The following is a 13727-nucleotide window of genomic DNA, read 5'->3' on the forward strand; positions in this document are numbered from 1 at the left end:
AGTTATAAAAACTGTGCTTCAAGAAGTCGCATTGTGTTTATCCTGAGAATCCATATGTTTCTTGGTGTCTCCTTCAAAGTCCTAGGGATCCAAGCGCCGGGCTGAGTAACCTCCACTGTCCTTGTGATTCTCTGACTTGGCCTGAATGCACTGAAAGTGAGAATGGCTCAAGTAATTGAAAGGACTGTGGGTGGCAAGGACTCTGAATGGCTCTTTGCAATTCTGACTCAGATGACATGATTCATCTTTCAGTGGCAGGGACATTTGTCCAACCCATGGCCCTACGTCATGCAGCTGTGAGTAACGGCAACGATTTGTCTGTGAGCATCATTCAGCTTCACGTCTGCTCTCGATTTAGGCTTCTCCCTGAGACTTGAGTAAGTGCTCTCTTTTTATAAGCAAGCAACAGCCCATTTTTGAGAGGCCATTCACACAAAAGGGAAGCAGCTTGAATGGAAAACAACTTGGGCACCAGGGCCACACTGCACAGATGAAGGTGAGGACGACTCTGAGGGTGGGGACCAAAGGTCAAGAGCAGACTGGAGACCAGAAGGCTCTCCTGAAGCATCTTTGGGCTTAAGGATGGCAACCAGCCCTGGAAATCTACCAAAAGCAATGCAGGAAGGAGAGGCAAAGACAAAAACCAGGGTCTCTCCCCACCTCCAAGTTATTTTAGGTTAAATTATTTTGCCAAACTCTTAATCAGTTCATTACTGTTATCAACAGACCCTTGTGAGAACCTGCTGGCCCAGATGTCACAAAAGGAGCGCGCTCCTCTTTTCAAGTGGTGAGTTCCTCATATGGACATTCGTGGTGTGTGACTGCAGAGGTCCTGGTTGTGTGAACCAGGAAAGCCACCTATACCTGTCCGTAAAATAGAGAAAATATGACACTTCACAGGGTTCTTAAATTAGGAGTTGGCAAGCTAGGGCCTGGGGGCCAAAATCTGCTGTGGCCTGTTTTTGTAGGTCCCCCAGATAAGAAAGGTTTTCACATTTCTAAATAGTTGTAAAACAAACGAAAAAAACGAAACTAAACTAACTAACAAAGAAGAATACACAACTGCGTGACAATCTGCTAAACCTAAAATGTTTATTATCTGGTCCTGGACAGAAGAAGTGTGCAGACCTCTGGATCAGAGGAAGAAATAAACGAGAAAATAACTGGCACACTGAGCTTAGCACACAAGGAACACTTAGAAGAAGTGGAGTGGAAACTTCAAAAAGGGGGAATTTTCTGGGAGTTCTTTAGTCAGGGAAGGGTAAATGGAATTTAGCATATGGGGCAAAACCTGTAAGATGTAGAGAATATGTAAATGTTCCTATTTGGCCTTCCCCCCATGCTAGTCTGTGTGGGCTGCCATAACAAAATACCAAGACTAGGTGGCTTCAACAACAGACATTTATTTGCTCACAATTCTGGGAGGCTGGAAGTTCAAGATCACAGTCTTGGCAGGTTTGATTCCTCCTAAGGCCTCTCTCCTTGGCTGGCAGATGGCTGCCTTCTCTGTGTCCTTACATGGTCCTTCCTCTGTCTCATGTTCCCTTGTGTGTCTAACGCTCACCCACTTTCTTATAAGGACACTAGTCAGATTGGATTAGGTTCCACCCTAACGGCCTCATTTTAGCTTACTCACCTCGTTAAAGACCCCTTTTCCAAATACATACAGAAAGATTCTGAGGTACTGGAAGTTAGGGCTCCAGCATATGAATTTGCGGTGGAAACAACTCAGCCTAAAATACTCCTTTTAAATTACATGAAATACTAATATTTACCAATGCTAATCCTTTTATTTAGAAAAAGTAACCCTTACCCACTAAGAGGTGCTATAAATGTGTAACAGTGGGGAAAAGGCAGTCCAAGTTTAGGGACCTTTAAATGGCAGGCATCTGTACCTTCCCTAAGGTGCAGAAACATCAGCTGCACCCCAAAGAGCCATGTTCTCCCCCACATTTCCCAGCCTCTTGCTCACTGGCAAGGCCACACCACCAGCTCCAGCCAATAGGCAGTGAGGGGTGAAGAGCCTCCTTGCAGAGCACTTACTGGCTAGTGGAAAACTCCACAGCTCACCCTTCTTCTGCTGTAACAGCCAGAGAAGTTTCATTTTGAGTGGATGGAGCCACGAGCTCGATGTAGCCCTGGATCCCTGAGTCACCACATGGAAAAGAGCTGCTTTGGAGTCAGCCAAGCTTCACAAAAATTTATGTATGATATCAACCTTTACTGGGAAAGTCACAGAGGTTTGGGGTTGAATTTGTTACCATAGCAAAGCCTAATCTATCTAACATACTGGTTGCCAGAGGAGGTGAGCACTGAACACTGATGCAAGGGTCAGGGGTGGAATTCTAATCTCAGACCTGCCATGAATTCACTGCCCCATTTTGGACAAGAAGCCCTATTCCCAATACAGGCTTGCAATTTGCCCTCTTCCAGCTGGCTGTGGTAATAGGCCTAGAAAGAATATATTTTTGTTATGATATAGAGTTTAAACATAAGCCAAAGCCTTTGCTTTCAAAATAGCTTAAGGCCAATCTTCCAAGGAGGAAACACAAGTAGCTCAGGTCCTTAAGGCAGAGCCATTTATTTTTTCACCTGTAAATAACACACTTTTCTGGCATTATCCTCTCTGCAATGTGCCACCTTTAAGTTTTAAACCACTCAACTTCAATTGATCCTTGAGTTTGCTACACATCAAGCTATTCTACGCTTCCAGAATCGGTTCCTTCAAATGCCTCATTATCTGAACACCAACTCAGATGTGAATACCTGCAGAAGGGGATGGCAGAGCCTGCGACGTCCTTGCCTTCTCCCCCAGAGCCCCTTCCCCCAGTCCCTTAGCGCACACAGACATCGAGTCTTAGAGGTAACTGTGTGTTGTGAAAACATGTCCACAGAGAAGAAGTACAAATATATACCCCATTTGTCTTTGGAACCAGATGTCTGAAAAGCTCCCTTGACAGAAAAGCTGCCACAAATAATACACTCATTTACTACTCAGGAAACACGCTCCTTTCATTGAAAAGTGATGACATGAAATTGAACCAGCTCCCAGTACTGCTCTGAATTATTCTTACTATGCCTGTAGCACACAGAGGATCCTACAAAGAAAACAAATGCAATAACCAAGAGGCCTCCAGACCCCCCTACATATATATCAGTTTTGCATTCTTTCTGGATTCGTCTCGCTTTGTGATACAGCTCCATAGAAAAATGTTTTATTGATTTAATCTGGTAAGACCCAAGAGCCTTTTAACTGGGATAACCAGGCTGTCCGGGGGTTGCAGCTTACTTAGGAAATCTATTGAGAAAGACAGAGACCCCAAGGAAAGCTGTCTCTTTCCAGCCTGGAGATTAGATGGCGGCAAGAGCTTGGTGCTCAGCATCTCAAGAAGCGGCACAATTTCGAAAATGATTTAAAAATGCAAGACCTGGGCCTCGCAGGAACCTCACAAATACCTGTCGTAACAACAGCCTGATCTGCTATTGACTCTTCCCTGCGACCACACAGCCACACTCTGATTTCTCTGTGTTCTTTGAGTGAGGAACCCTGTGCTATAGACCTGATCCGGTGCCAGCTCATCTGGGGACTCTGGGGTGTCCTTAAACAATTTAAGGCCTTAGTTTTCCCTTGTTCAAAAAGGCTGGGGTTGAACCAGAGAATCTCAGATCCCTTTCTGTTCTAAAATGTTGTGGTTCCTACACAACAACATTGTCATCAAAACTAGATACTCGTTTTTTCCCCCAGAACTTCGGAGAGAGTTTTGTGTAGTGGGAACAGCGGGCCTCTCCACTTCCTAGCTATGTGACCCTCTGAGCCTTTGTCCCCTCACTGTACAGGGGGACACAAAGGTTTAAGCAAGGTGGTATATGTGAAAAACGTTCTGTGCACGGTTATGAATAAGGTGGTAACCGGAACAATCCAAACAAGTAATCTAGACACCTCCCCGTTCCATCCCATCATCCCTCTTCCCCTGTCCCGGGACCATGAGAGATCCTGAGCACCCCCAAAACGAAAAATGCTGATTCACCTTGAACTGCCCTGTGCAGCAGGTCAGTCACATAGACTTTGCAGGCACACCTGTTGCAGGTACAGTGAGGCAGGGGAACTGGAGCAGAAAATGCCCCACAACTCAATTCCTACTTGTATCCAGTTGCTGGGCCAAGAACTTTACGTAAAAGATGGTGCCTGTATTTCTATTTGCAATGTACTCCATGACTTAAGATTTATCAGCAAATAAAGAAGCAGTCATAGTGAGAGAAAAGTGTATTTCACAGTCATTAGAAAAGTACATATACTTAATGTTGGTGACACAAACACAGTCCTTACTTACGACCAAATCATACAATCAAAACGGACTTTTCCTCCTGGACGTCACACGTTGACAGTTCAGGCCATTCCCGTCAGTAACTACAGGCCGACTGGAATCACAGGCACAGACTAAGGAAGACAGCCATGGGTCAGACAGACAACACACCTTGTACTTACCAAAGGGATAGTCAAGTTTTCCATATAAATATAATAAAATAATAAAGAATTTAACATTTTTCCTTTCACTTGGTTTCATAGATTTGTCAGGTGCTCACACACACAAAAAATACAGTTTTTCCCCCCCTGCCTCACCTCCCCCCACCTCTCACTGTGTTCAGAATAAACCTGAGTTCAGAGTCAAAGTCACCAGTGGAGATGCGGTCAGTTAGTGGCACGGTTCTGCAGCTGTTCTTGAAGCACGCGAGGAATGAGAAACACGTTCCCCACGGGCGAACAGCCACGCGGAAATGCTCCTGTTCTTGAGGAAAGCGCCATGCAAGAAACAGACATCAGGGGCTCCAGAAAGTTCACAATGCACAGGTGCACACCCTGCAAACCTGCAGAATGGGACAGATGCAGCCGGAAGTCACCTTTAGGGAAGTTCCCTTCACCAACCAAAATTCAAACTCTTCACATCAGATGGAGAGAGGGTCAGTCTTAGATGATTTCTTCTCTCTCTTAAAAAAGCTCTGTTTTCAATGTTAAGTTCTGGAACCCGGTCTGAAGCTATGCGCAGGAATAACACCAACAGCCAGGAGTCTGACCTCCTCCTAACACACCCTAGAGCTGGGGTCGTCCCCTTGGGAGGGAGGAAGCAGCTCCAGGTCTTCGCAAGGTCAGCCAAGACTGGGGCATTGAAGGGGTTTCCGCAGTCAGCCAAATAGCGTTCTCTTCTCACTTAGTCAGAGACGTGAGGGGACAGAGGAAGTCACCACTGGTGAATGAGAAAATGATAGAGAACCACCTCCCTGCCCTCTGGCAAGGGCCAGCTGCGAGGGAAATGAAGGCTGGCTTTGCAATTCTCAAGGGCCTTGGCCCGTCTTGGAATCAATGGATGAGATGACCACCCCAGGGGGACCACAGCGATGGTCTCTAGTCACATCTGCGCTAGTCAAAAGTTGAGGATTCCAGTCTCCTAAACCAACCACTGTCCAACCTATGCTCCGGATTCTTCTTCCGATTCTGTTCGTGACCAAGTGCTCCCTGCCAAATGCTAGGGCCAAGGCCCCATGTGGGGACAGCCACCATCAGGCTCCAGCTGGACACAGTCAAACAACACGGGGGTCCACAAAACGCACACACAGGGACGGAACAGACACAAAACCGGAGACGCATCTTTGGTTCGATGCTCGGTGAAAGGTGTGAAAACACAGCATGGACTGAACCCTGTGTGGGGAACACTGCTCTCCTCGAAGAAGAAATGGGCCCGTATTTGAACAGGTTCCCTCCAGGCAAACCTGTTCACAGCTCACAGCACACTAGCTGTGCTCTGAACTGCACTTGCTTTCCGGGCAGCTTGAAAACCGCACTGCAGAGGTAACGACGTCTTCTTGCCATCTGAATCCTGCCACGACCATCTTTTCCTGCTTTCTAAAGAACCAACTATGTTCTACGCCTTCCGGAAGGATCGGGGCTATGCTGATACAATGGGATGAACACAGGGCAAGTGGATCCTGCCCCTCCCGCCAGCCCCCGCCACTAAACGCATCACCAGGGCCAGCGACTTTGTTCTCCACGCTACATTCTCTCGTACAAACGTGAGTTTGGTGGAATCGCCTCTCATCTCTCCATCCAGGTTACTGACATCATGTAAAGAAAAATCTCTTTGGAGAAGAACATTCGACCATTTAGCAAGTTTCAATAAAAGAAAAACACCTGTCAAAACCTTGCTTGGGAGGTGAGTTTCCTTCTGTCTGGGTCCCGCCGTTCGGTTCGGTCTCTGCCCGAGGCTCCTCACTGTCTTCACGGAGGTTCCTGGGGCCCCCACTTCCTGTCGCCAGCTCCTGCCGGCCTGCGGGGGAATCGCTGCTAGGAAAGGAAGGGCCGCTTCGCTCTGCGGAGGAAACCGTGGCCTGGATGAGTGACTTTGTGACGCTGTTGGTCCCCATGTGACTGTGGCCGACGGCTGAAAAGAGAACAACCCTCTGAGAGGCACACATGTCGCAGAGAGTGAAGAAAGGTCTGGTAACAGTCTGGAATCTGGGCGGCAGGAGCAGGGGCAGGACGTGGGAGGAAGGGGGATCCGAAGGGCTGGGAGTGGCTGTCCTGGAGCCGACATTCCTCTCCATCCCCAGCATCTCCAGGGTCCCCAAGTGAGGCTGGGCCGTGCAGGCTTTGGGTCTGTGGGTTTTGACTACAGGCGGGATTGCACGGCGGGAAGAGATGAGGCCATAAAGGGTGCTCCACTCGAGATCTCTGTTTGTTCACACCCTGACAGATGTGTGCAGCGCTGTTCCATTGCTTTTCTTTAGAGAAACCCAGAATTCCCACTGGCCCAGGTCAGCACTGGCCCTTGAGCCCATCGGCCACGTCAAAGGACAGGCTCGCGGGGGCTGCCGGCTGCAGCGGGGGCAGGCCGGCTTCCAGGGGCCTGTCCACAGACGGCTGCAGGCTCTGATGCCGCTTCCTCAACATCTGCCCGACGCCCATCATGGGGAACCTGCCTCGGCTTTTCACGCAGTTCGGGCTCCCCAGAGGCTGCGTGGGGCCGCTGCTGGGAACCGGAGGTGGGGAGCACACACCTTCCTCTTTGGGGGGGCTGTTCTTATCTTCATGAGCGAAGGAGACCAGAGTGGGATGCAAAGGAGTGTGGAGAGGTGACGTGCTTCCGGACGGCAGCCCCGGTGACAGTGTCCTCTCGCCGGAATTTCTGCGAGCCAAGCTCACCGGGGAGTTCAGAATCCTATAGTGATGAGAGGGGGACAGCAGTTCTATGTGGTCATCGCGGTCGACAGACTCGAAGGAGCGCACCATGTCCAGCATCAGGGGGTCTTCCTTGGTGGGGACGCCCGTGCTCCCGGGCCCTTGCTGGTGGGGCTCCAGTTTCTTTACTATCCTGGGGGTCCTGGGGGGTGGGACAGGGATGAATTCCATGGAAGAAGAAGCCACGCAATTGGAATCGGAGGTTTTGCGGAAGATATTTCGGCAGCCGAAGGAATCTGCACACCAAGAAAGCACACACAAAATCATGAAGACAGCCACCCAGATGGCATGCACGGCCCCCTCTTGCTGCTCTGACCCCCAGGTGGACTGAGACAGTGACCTGCGGAGGCTGGGAGGAACCAACTAGCAAAGGGCCTTGGCTACTCCGCCAGCAGCATCCGATTCTCCCCTCAGAGGCCCGGAGTCCTTCTAGGAAGGAGGGTACAGGAGGCTGGAGAGAGGTCTCCTGCCTCACCACCCCAGGTTAACATCTGTCCCCCTTTTGGCTGCTTAAAATTCTGGACCCTGCCAAAGTGCCTTGGAATAAAAAAGGTGCCTGTGCTCGACACGACATCCCTAAAACTCTCGGAAGCACACCCAGCCCCTGCCAGTCTGGTCCTGGACAGCCCACACGGGAAGGAGTGTTTCCCTCACGACTTTTTAAAAAAAGTTTATTATGGTGAAAAAGCATATAACAGAATTTTTATCATCTTAACCATTTTTAAGCGTGCAATCCAGCAGTGTTGTGTTCACACTGTTGTAGAATTAGTCTCCAGAACTCTTTTCCTGTTGCAAATCTAACGCCCCCTACCCATTAAACAATAACGCCCCATTCCCTACTCCCTGAACTCCCTGCCAAGCACCACTGACTGTCTGTCTCCGTGAACCCGACTGCTCTAGGGCCCTCGTGGAGGCGGAATCATACAGTATCTGCCCTTTGCAGCTGCCGCAATTCCCTCAGCCTGACGTCCTCCAGGTTCATCCACGCCGGAGCACGTGTCAGGATTTCCTTCCCTTTCAGGGCTCCGCGTGATTTCTGATCTCTGCGGAGCCTCCTCCAGTTCTGAGCAGGGCAGAACACGCTTCATCCATACAGTCAGGGCAACCGGCCAATCCCCACGGTTCCCATCTCAAGCTGGCACAGACTAGAATCCAGTTTGCAAACTGTGTCAGAAGAGAAAGGGAAAACCCCCTACAGATTTGGAGCCGAGAGGAATAAAGCCAAGTTCATGCGGAACAAGCTCTGTATTCGCTTCTTTCTTCTCCCGTAACATTTTATAGGCCCTGGCGAGGCCCAGAGGCGGGAGCAAGCTGCTGCCCGCTGGGAGTGATGTCGGGAGCAGCGGAGGGCACTGGGAAGCCGCCTCGTCTTATGTAAACAGGGACGAAGACACCAAAATAAAACAGGCCGGCACAGAGGCCTGAGATCCACCAGCAGAAAGACGCAGAACTTCATCAACGGCCGACGTCTCCGGCTGGCACGTGAGCACCGCCTCCCCTCCGAGGTCCGCTGTGGGCTCTGCTCCAGGGTGCTGCGGGCAATGTGGGGACAGTAGCTCCCGTCGGGGGCAGCGTGGGAGGGAGGAGGGTAGGAGGTGGGTTTGAGTCCCGCTCAGGGACGAAGGGTCCAGCATGCCTGAGCTGATCGCAGACAGCCACGGCCCTGTCCGAACCTCAGTGTCTTCATGTTTGCGACAAAGCGATGGAACTCTGTGATCTCACCCATCCCCGTCAGTAAGAACCTCTCCTCTACCTCATGGCTCTGCCTCAGCACGCTCCCGGCTCCCGCGTCCCCCCATCTCGGCGTTTCTACCCTGCATGCTGAGCCTGTGCCCAGTGAGCTCTGCCACTCGTCCCAGAGGAGAGAGACACATTTGTCAGTTATCTGTGATGTGCTGGATTCTGAATCAGCCCAAAGAGCCGACATAGGCGACTCGTCTCATCCACCCAGTAGCTCCGACAGGTAGGAGTCACTGCAAGTAAGGGACTCGGTGAAGACCGTCAGCGGTGAGGGAACCCGGCCTCCACAGGCAGTAAGTAGAGCTGGGGTTGGAACTCAGGTCCGAGCACCCTACCCCCACCACAGAGCCCAGACTCACCACGTTGCAGTGCCTCACCGGGCCCTCTTTCTGGGGAAGTGCCCACGATACCACCATGGGGAAACCCGATCTCCATGCCTGCAACACCTTACACACTCACCTGTTTCCACAACCCCATGTACCCCAATCTCTGCTCCTACAGTCCCATATACCCCGATATCTGCTCCCACAGTAACATGTACCCCAACTTCTGCTCCTACAGTGCCATACACCCCAATATCTCCTCCCCCAGTAATATGTACCCCAATCTCTGCTCCTGCAGTACTGTGCACTCTAACCTCTATTCTTACACTATCATGCACCCCAATCTCTGTTTCCATAATCTCGTGTACCCCATCTCTGTGCTCTCAACTCCTTCCAGGTGGCCTACACCACCCAGTTTGGCCCCCGGTTGTTCTCGGGCTACCTGAGGTCTGTAATTCCACTTTCCCGTGGGCCTAAGAATCGAGTCTGGCCCAGCGCCCCCTGGCCATGCCCTGGGAGGGGTACACAGCCAACATGCAGCTGGACACAAGTGGCCTGGTGGGGGCCGCAGGGCCGACCCACCTTTGTCAGGGAGGGCGGGCTTGGAGGCCTTGCGGTCCTTCAGCAGGGCTTTGGTGTTCTGCAGCTGCGTGATGAGCGAGGACGAGGGCTGCTTGTGTGAGGGCAGGTTCTTGTCCAGCTTCTTGGAGAACGGTCGATGAAGAAAGTCTCCTCTTTTTTCTTGTTCTTTGGGCTTTTTATCCTACAAATCAGAAGCAAACGTACATGCTCAGACACACGCACAAGCACATCCATCACCCACGTGGATTAGAGAAAAGCCAGCCTTTCAAGTCTCGACGCTCCCAGCTGTGCTGAGTGAGGGAAGAGCCAGGGCCCAGTGGAAGTCCCAGCCTCCTCCCTCCGCCCGGGTGACAAGTGGGCTTTGGGGGCCTCTAGCTCCCTCGCACTGTGCTGTTTCAAGGTGTTCCAGCAAGCGCAAGGCCACCTCTAGGAAGTCAATTCTTCTGGAACGAGCTGAACAAACTGAGGTAAAACAGATCAGGACTTCTGCATCTACCGTCCGCATTTAACGTGGTGCCCAGAGATTGTGCCCACAGCAACGGCTCTGCAAAGGCAGCTTGAATAGTAACTGCTTCCACCTTAACACGAGATACTATCCGTGCAGCCGAGCCAAGGAGGCGTCCGACGCAACGCGGACAAAACAAATCCTGGGAGGCCTGGGCGGCCCTGGCGCTTCCTACCCTCTAGTCATGTGAGCACTTACTTGTGTACTTGGAACTCGCTTGCATGTAGCCTTTTTTTGCTGTAAATCTTGCCTTTGCTGAGCTAGATTATAATCCTTCTAATGGGAGTGAATTTGACTATTTTATGTATCTTCAAGCCCACAGCCTCTGGCATAAAGCCAGATACTTACAGAGAGCTTAATAGTTATTGAAATGTTAAAAAAAAAAAAAAAAAAAAGAGGCCAGTGGAAACTGAACTGAATTAAAATAAATTGAATTCAAGCTTCTGGGAAGGGTGGTGATGTCACTAAGAAGCAGCCACAGAAGTTCTTTTTTTCTGGCCTTAAAGACTGTGCTTGGTGTTTCCCGTTAAACAGAGGCAACTGCATCCCTGACCTCAGCCCCGTGAGGAAAAAAAAGACATATTTTCACATTTTTGCCCTCAACTAAAGCTTTTGAAAATCAAGAGAGCTCATCTATTTTTCATGTATGTTGTTGAAAAGCTTCTCAAGGAAAACATCTCTTTGCACTTTTATAGCCCTTTCTAACAAGGACGTTCAAAACCTCTGCAGATTCGGGTTTGCGATGTCCAGTTCTTGAGTGGGAAAGAACAGCGGGGAGAAACGAGAAGGGGGTGCCGAGCCTGGTGTGCCGCTGCCAGGGCCTGCAGCTCCCTGGGGACCTGGCCCTCAGCTGACGTGGCTTGTCCCCAACAGAGCAGGGGGTGGGAAGACAGGAGAGGTGAACTTCCCCACACTGCCTCCTCAGCACCTTAGCAGCTGCCACCAGCCTTTTTTGAGAACACACAGGGCGCCAGACACTGCACTAAGAGCATGACCCACCAGGAGGCAAATTCTGTGACTTCCTTTACTCATGAGGAAACAGCCTGAACTGGTTAAATAATCCACCCGTGACCCCAGTGGAAACTCAGATTTTCCCAGCCCTGAAGTCAGTGTTGTCAACCCTCAACTTGGCAGCTCACTGTCAAAGCCAGGGCCAGGGCCAGTGGCAGGGGCAGGGGCAGGTGATGCCAACAGTGGAAAGACCAGACACGGCTGCTGGCATGGAGGCAGGAGCTCGCTGCAGACCCACGGCTCCTCCAACGCCATCTGAATGCTACCGCTGAGGCCACATGCTCCAGGCTGCTCTCTGGGATGCTATGAAGGAGACCAAGTGCTCCAGGTCACCTTGGCCAAGCCAGCAGAGAACAATGACAATCTTGCACTGCTTCTCTCTCTCTGTTTCCATAACACACTCACAGCCCACCTTCTCGAAGGTGAAGGAGAAGGAGCTTTTACACGCACACACAAACACACACACACACATACACACCCATCTAGCACCAAAGAGGCCTTTCCTGAAAAGTCTGACAGAATCTCTTTCTTTTGCTCAGTTCTATCTCTATTTTTATGCAGAAGTCATCAGTTCTACCTGTTAACGCCTTGAACAGGAAGACATAATCAAACATACCTTCGTCATACATTTTAAAACAATATTTGGAAGAAAAGACAGAATTGCAGTTCCTTCCTTTTTAGGATAGCTTTTTTAAACCTAACGGCGAACCTTTCTCCAGGCTACTCTGGGACCCCCATGTTTAGAGAGCTGCTGGCGGCTTTATGGGTTCATTTTAGTTCCTTTCCAACCTTTTTGGGTCCTCGAAAGCTTAGTGATCAAGATGCAAAACTTCTGGGGGCCAGTACTGCCACTGGGATCGAGCTCATTCGCACAGGAAATGTGCGTGTGAGTGTCTGTTGTGGAAAGAGACCGAGGTTGGCCTGTGGGACAAAATTTCTCCTGTAACTGACAAAGAGCTATTGGCAATGAGTAGAAAGCCTGCTCTGGGGGCAGAAGGGAAAATGTACCACCAGACAGAAACTTGTGGGAAACCCTGTTAAGGCCACCTTTGTTAACTTAGTCCCAATCTTCCTGGCACCTCCTCCCCAAACCCCCAGAATATCCTTCTCTAGCCTAAAAGAATCAGGGATCTCAGAGTAACTGTTTTCCAGGGACAAATCAAGAATTCAGCCCTGAGCACTCCCTGCAGGGGACAAATTCAGGGTCAGCCCATGTAAAAGAGTCAACAGCCCAGAAGAAACATGTTTGTTTACAACCAGCCCACCTCACTGCCCTCCGAGCATGTGTTACCTAATGCAACCGATCACCCGATTATACCTTTTCATTTGCATGGCCTATTTTCTCCGAAAGAAATTTCCTAGGGAGCAGGATGCTAAATTGCCTTACATAACAGAAACAGATCTAATCACACCCCCCACACACATTCTCACTCCTCACTCTGCAATGCTGCTGCCTGCAGGGACTCCTGGCTTCCCTCCGATGCTCCCCGGGCAGTGCTCCCAGCACCCAAGTGGACCTGGAACTGCGTGGTGGCTGATGCGATGCAAGCTCCCAGTTCTGAGCACGCTCTCTTTGCACCCTCACGGCACAGTCCCAACCCCACAAGGCAGCTCAGAGAGGGGACCACGTGAGGCCCTGGATGCAAGCCACACGCAGAACAGCTTCTTGTTCTCCATCCACCATTTCCACCCACTGCAGACGTGCATGGATGTTTACAAAATGGGACCTTGTGAAAATGTGGCCCCATAAAGGATCCTCTACCCAAGACCATTGATGCTGTGTATTGTTCCATGGAGGAGAGGGAGAAGCTGGGAGGTGACCCACGGGGCTTCCAGAGGGTGATCTCTGCAGGCTCCAGCAACCAGTGCCTGGAGGAAGCCCCATCTTCGGCCTCTGAAGACTGAGCTGCAGAGAGCTGGACCTCTCAGACTCTCCCCTGATGGCTGTGCCACTGGGGGTAAGATGGCCACTGAAGAATGACCGCAGGCTTCTGCGTTCCAAAGATCTGTACCCTCCCCCTTCCTTCTTGGCTTTGCTCCCATGGGTGTTGCACCCAAGGACACCAGCTGTGGTCATGGCTTGGCAATCTGGACATCTGGGACCCATTCCTGGCTCTCTCCAGAACTTGCTGGGTGATGCTGGGCAAGTCACTTGCCCATCATCACCAAAAGTGTGGGTCTGTCCCAGCTCTGGGACGATAAAAATGAACCCACATGGTACCTGCTTCATCATCTGAACAGCAAATGCATGGATTTAACAGGGACGGACACTGCTCTGCGTCCCCATCAGCCCAGGCTGGGTAAAGAACTGTGCCTGGGAAGAGTGCCTGTCCCC

At 50.8% G+C, this 13727-nt stretch overlaps 1 protein-coding gene across 1 annotated transcript in view; it reads right to left on the reverse strand.

The window, feature by feature from the left end:
• Positions 1 to 6808: 6808 nt before the first annotated feature.
• Positions 6809 to 13727, reverse strand: part of HUNK (hormonally up-regulated Neu-associated kinase) — a 104378-nt gene continuing 97459 nt past the window's right edge. Inside the window, exons 10-11 of the mRNA XM_012657364.1 lie at positions 9877 to 10057; positions 6809 to 7467 (exon numbers count right to left, since the gene is read on the reverse strand). Of these exons, the coding sequence (XP_012512818.1) occupies positions 6809 to 7467; positions 9877 to 10057 (840 nt within the window). The remainder of the gene's footprint in view (positions 7468 to 9876; positions 10058 to 13727) is intronic.

This window comes from Propithecus coquereli, unplaced genomic scaffold, assembly GCF_000956105.1.
Source record: "Propithecus coquereli isolate 6110/MARCELLA unplaced genomic scaffold, Pcoq_1.0 Scaffold54, whole genome shotgun sequence".
Taxonomy (NCBI): Eukaryota; Metazoa; Chordata; class Mammalia; order Primates; family Indriidae; genus Propithecus; species Propithecus coquereli.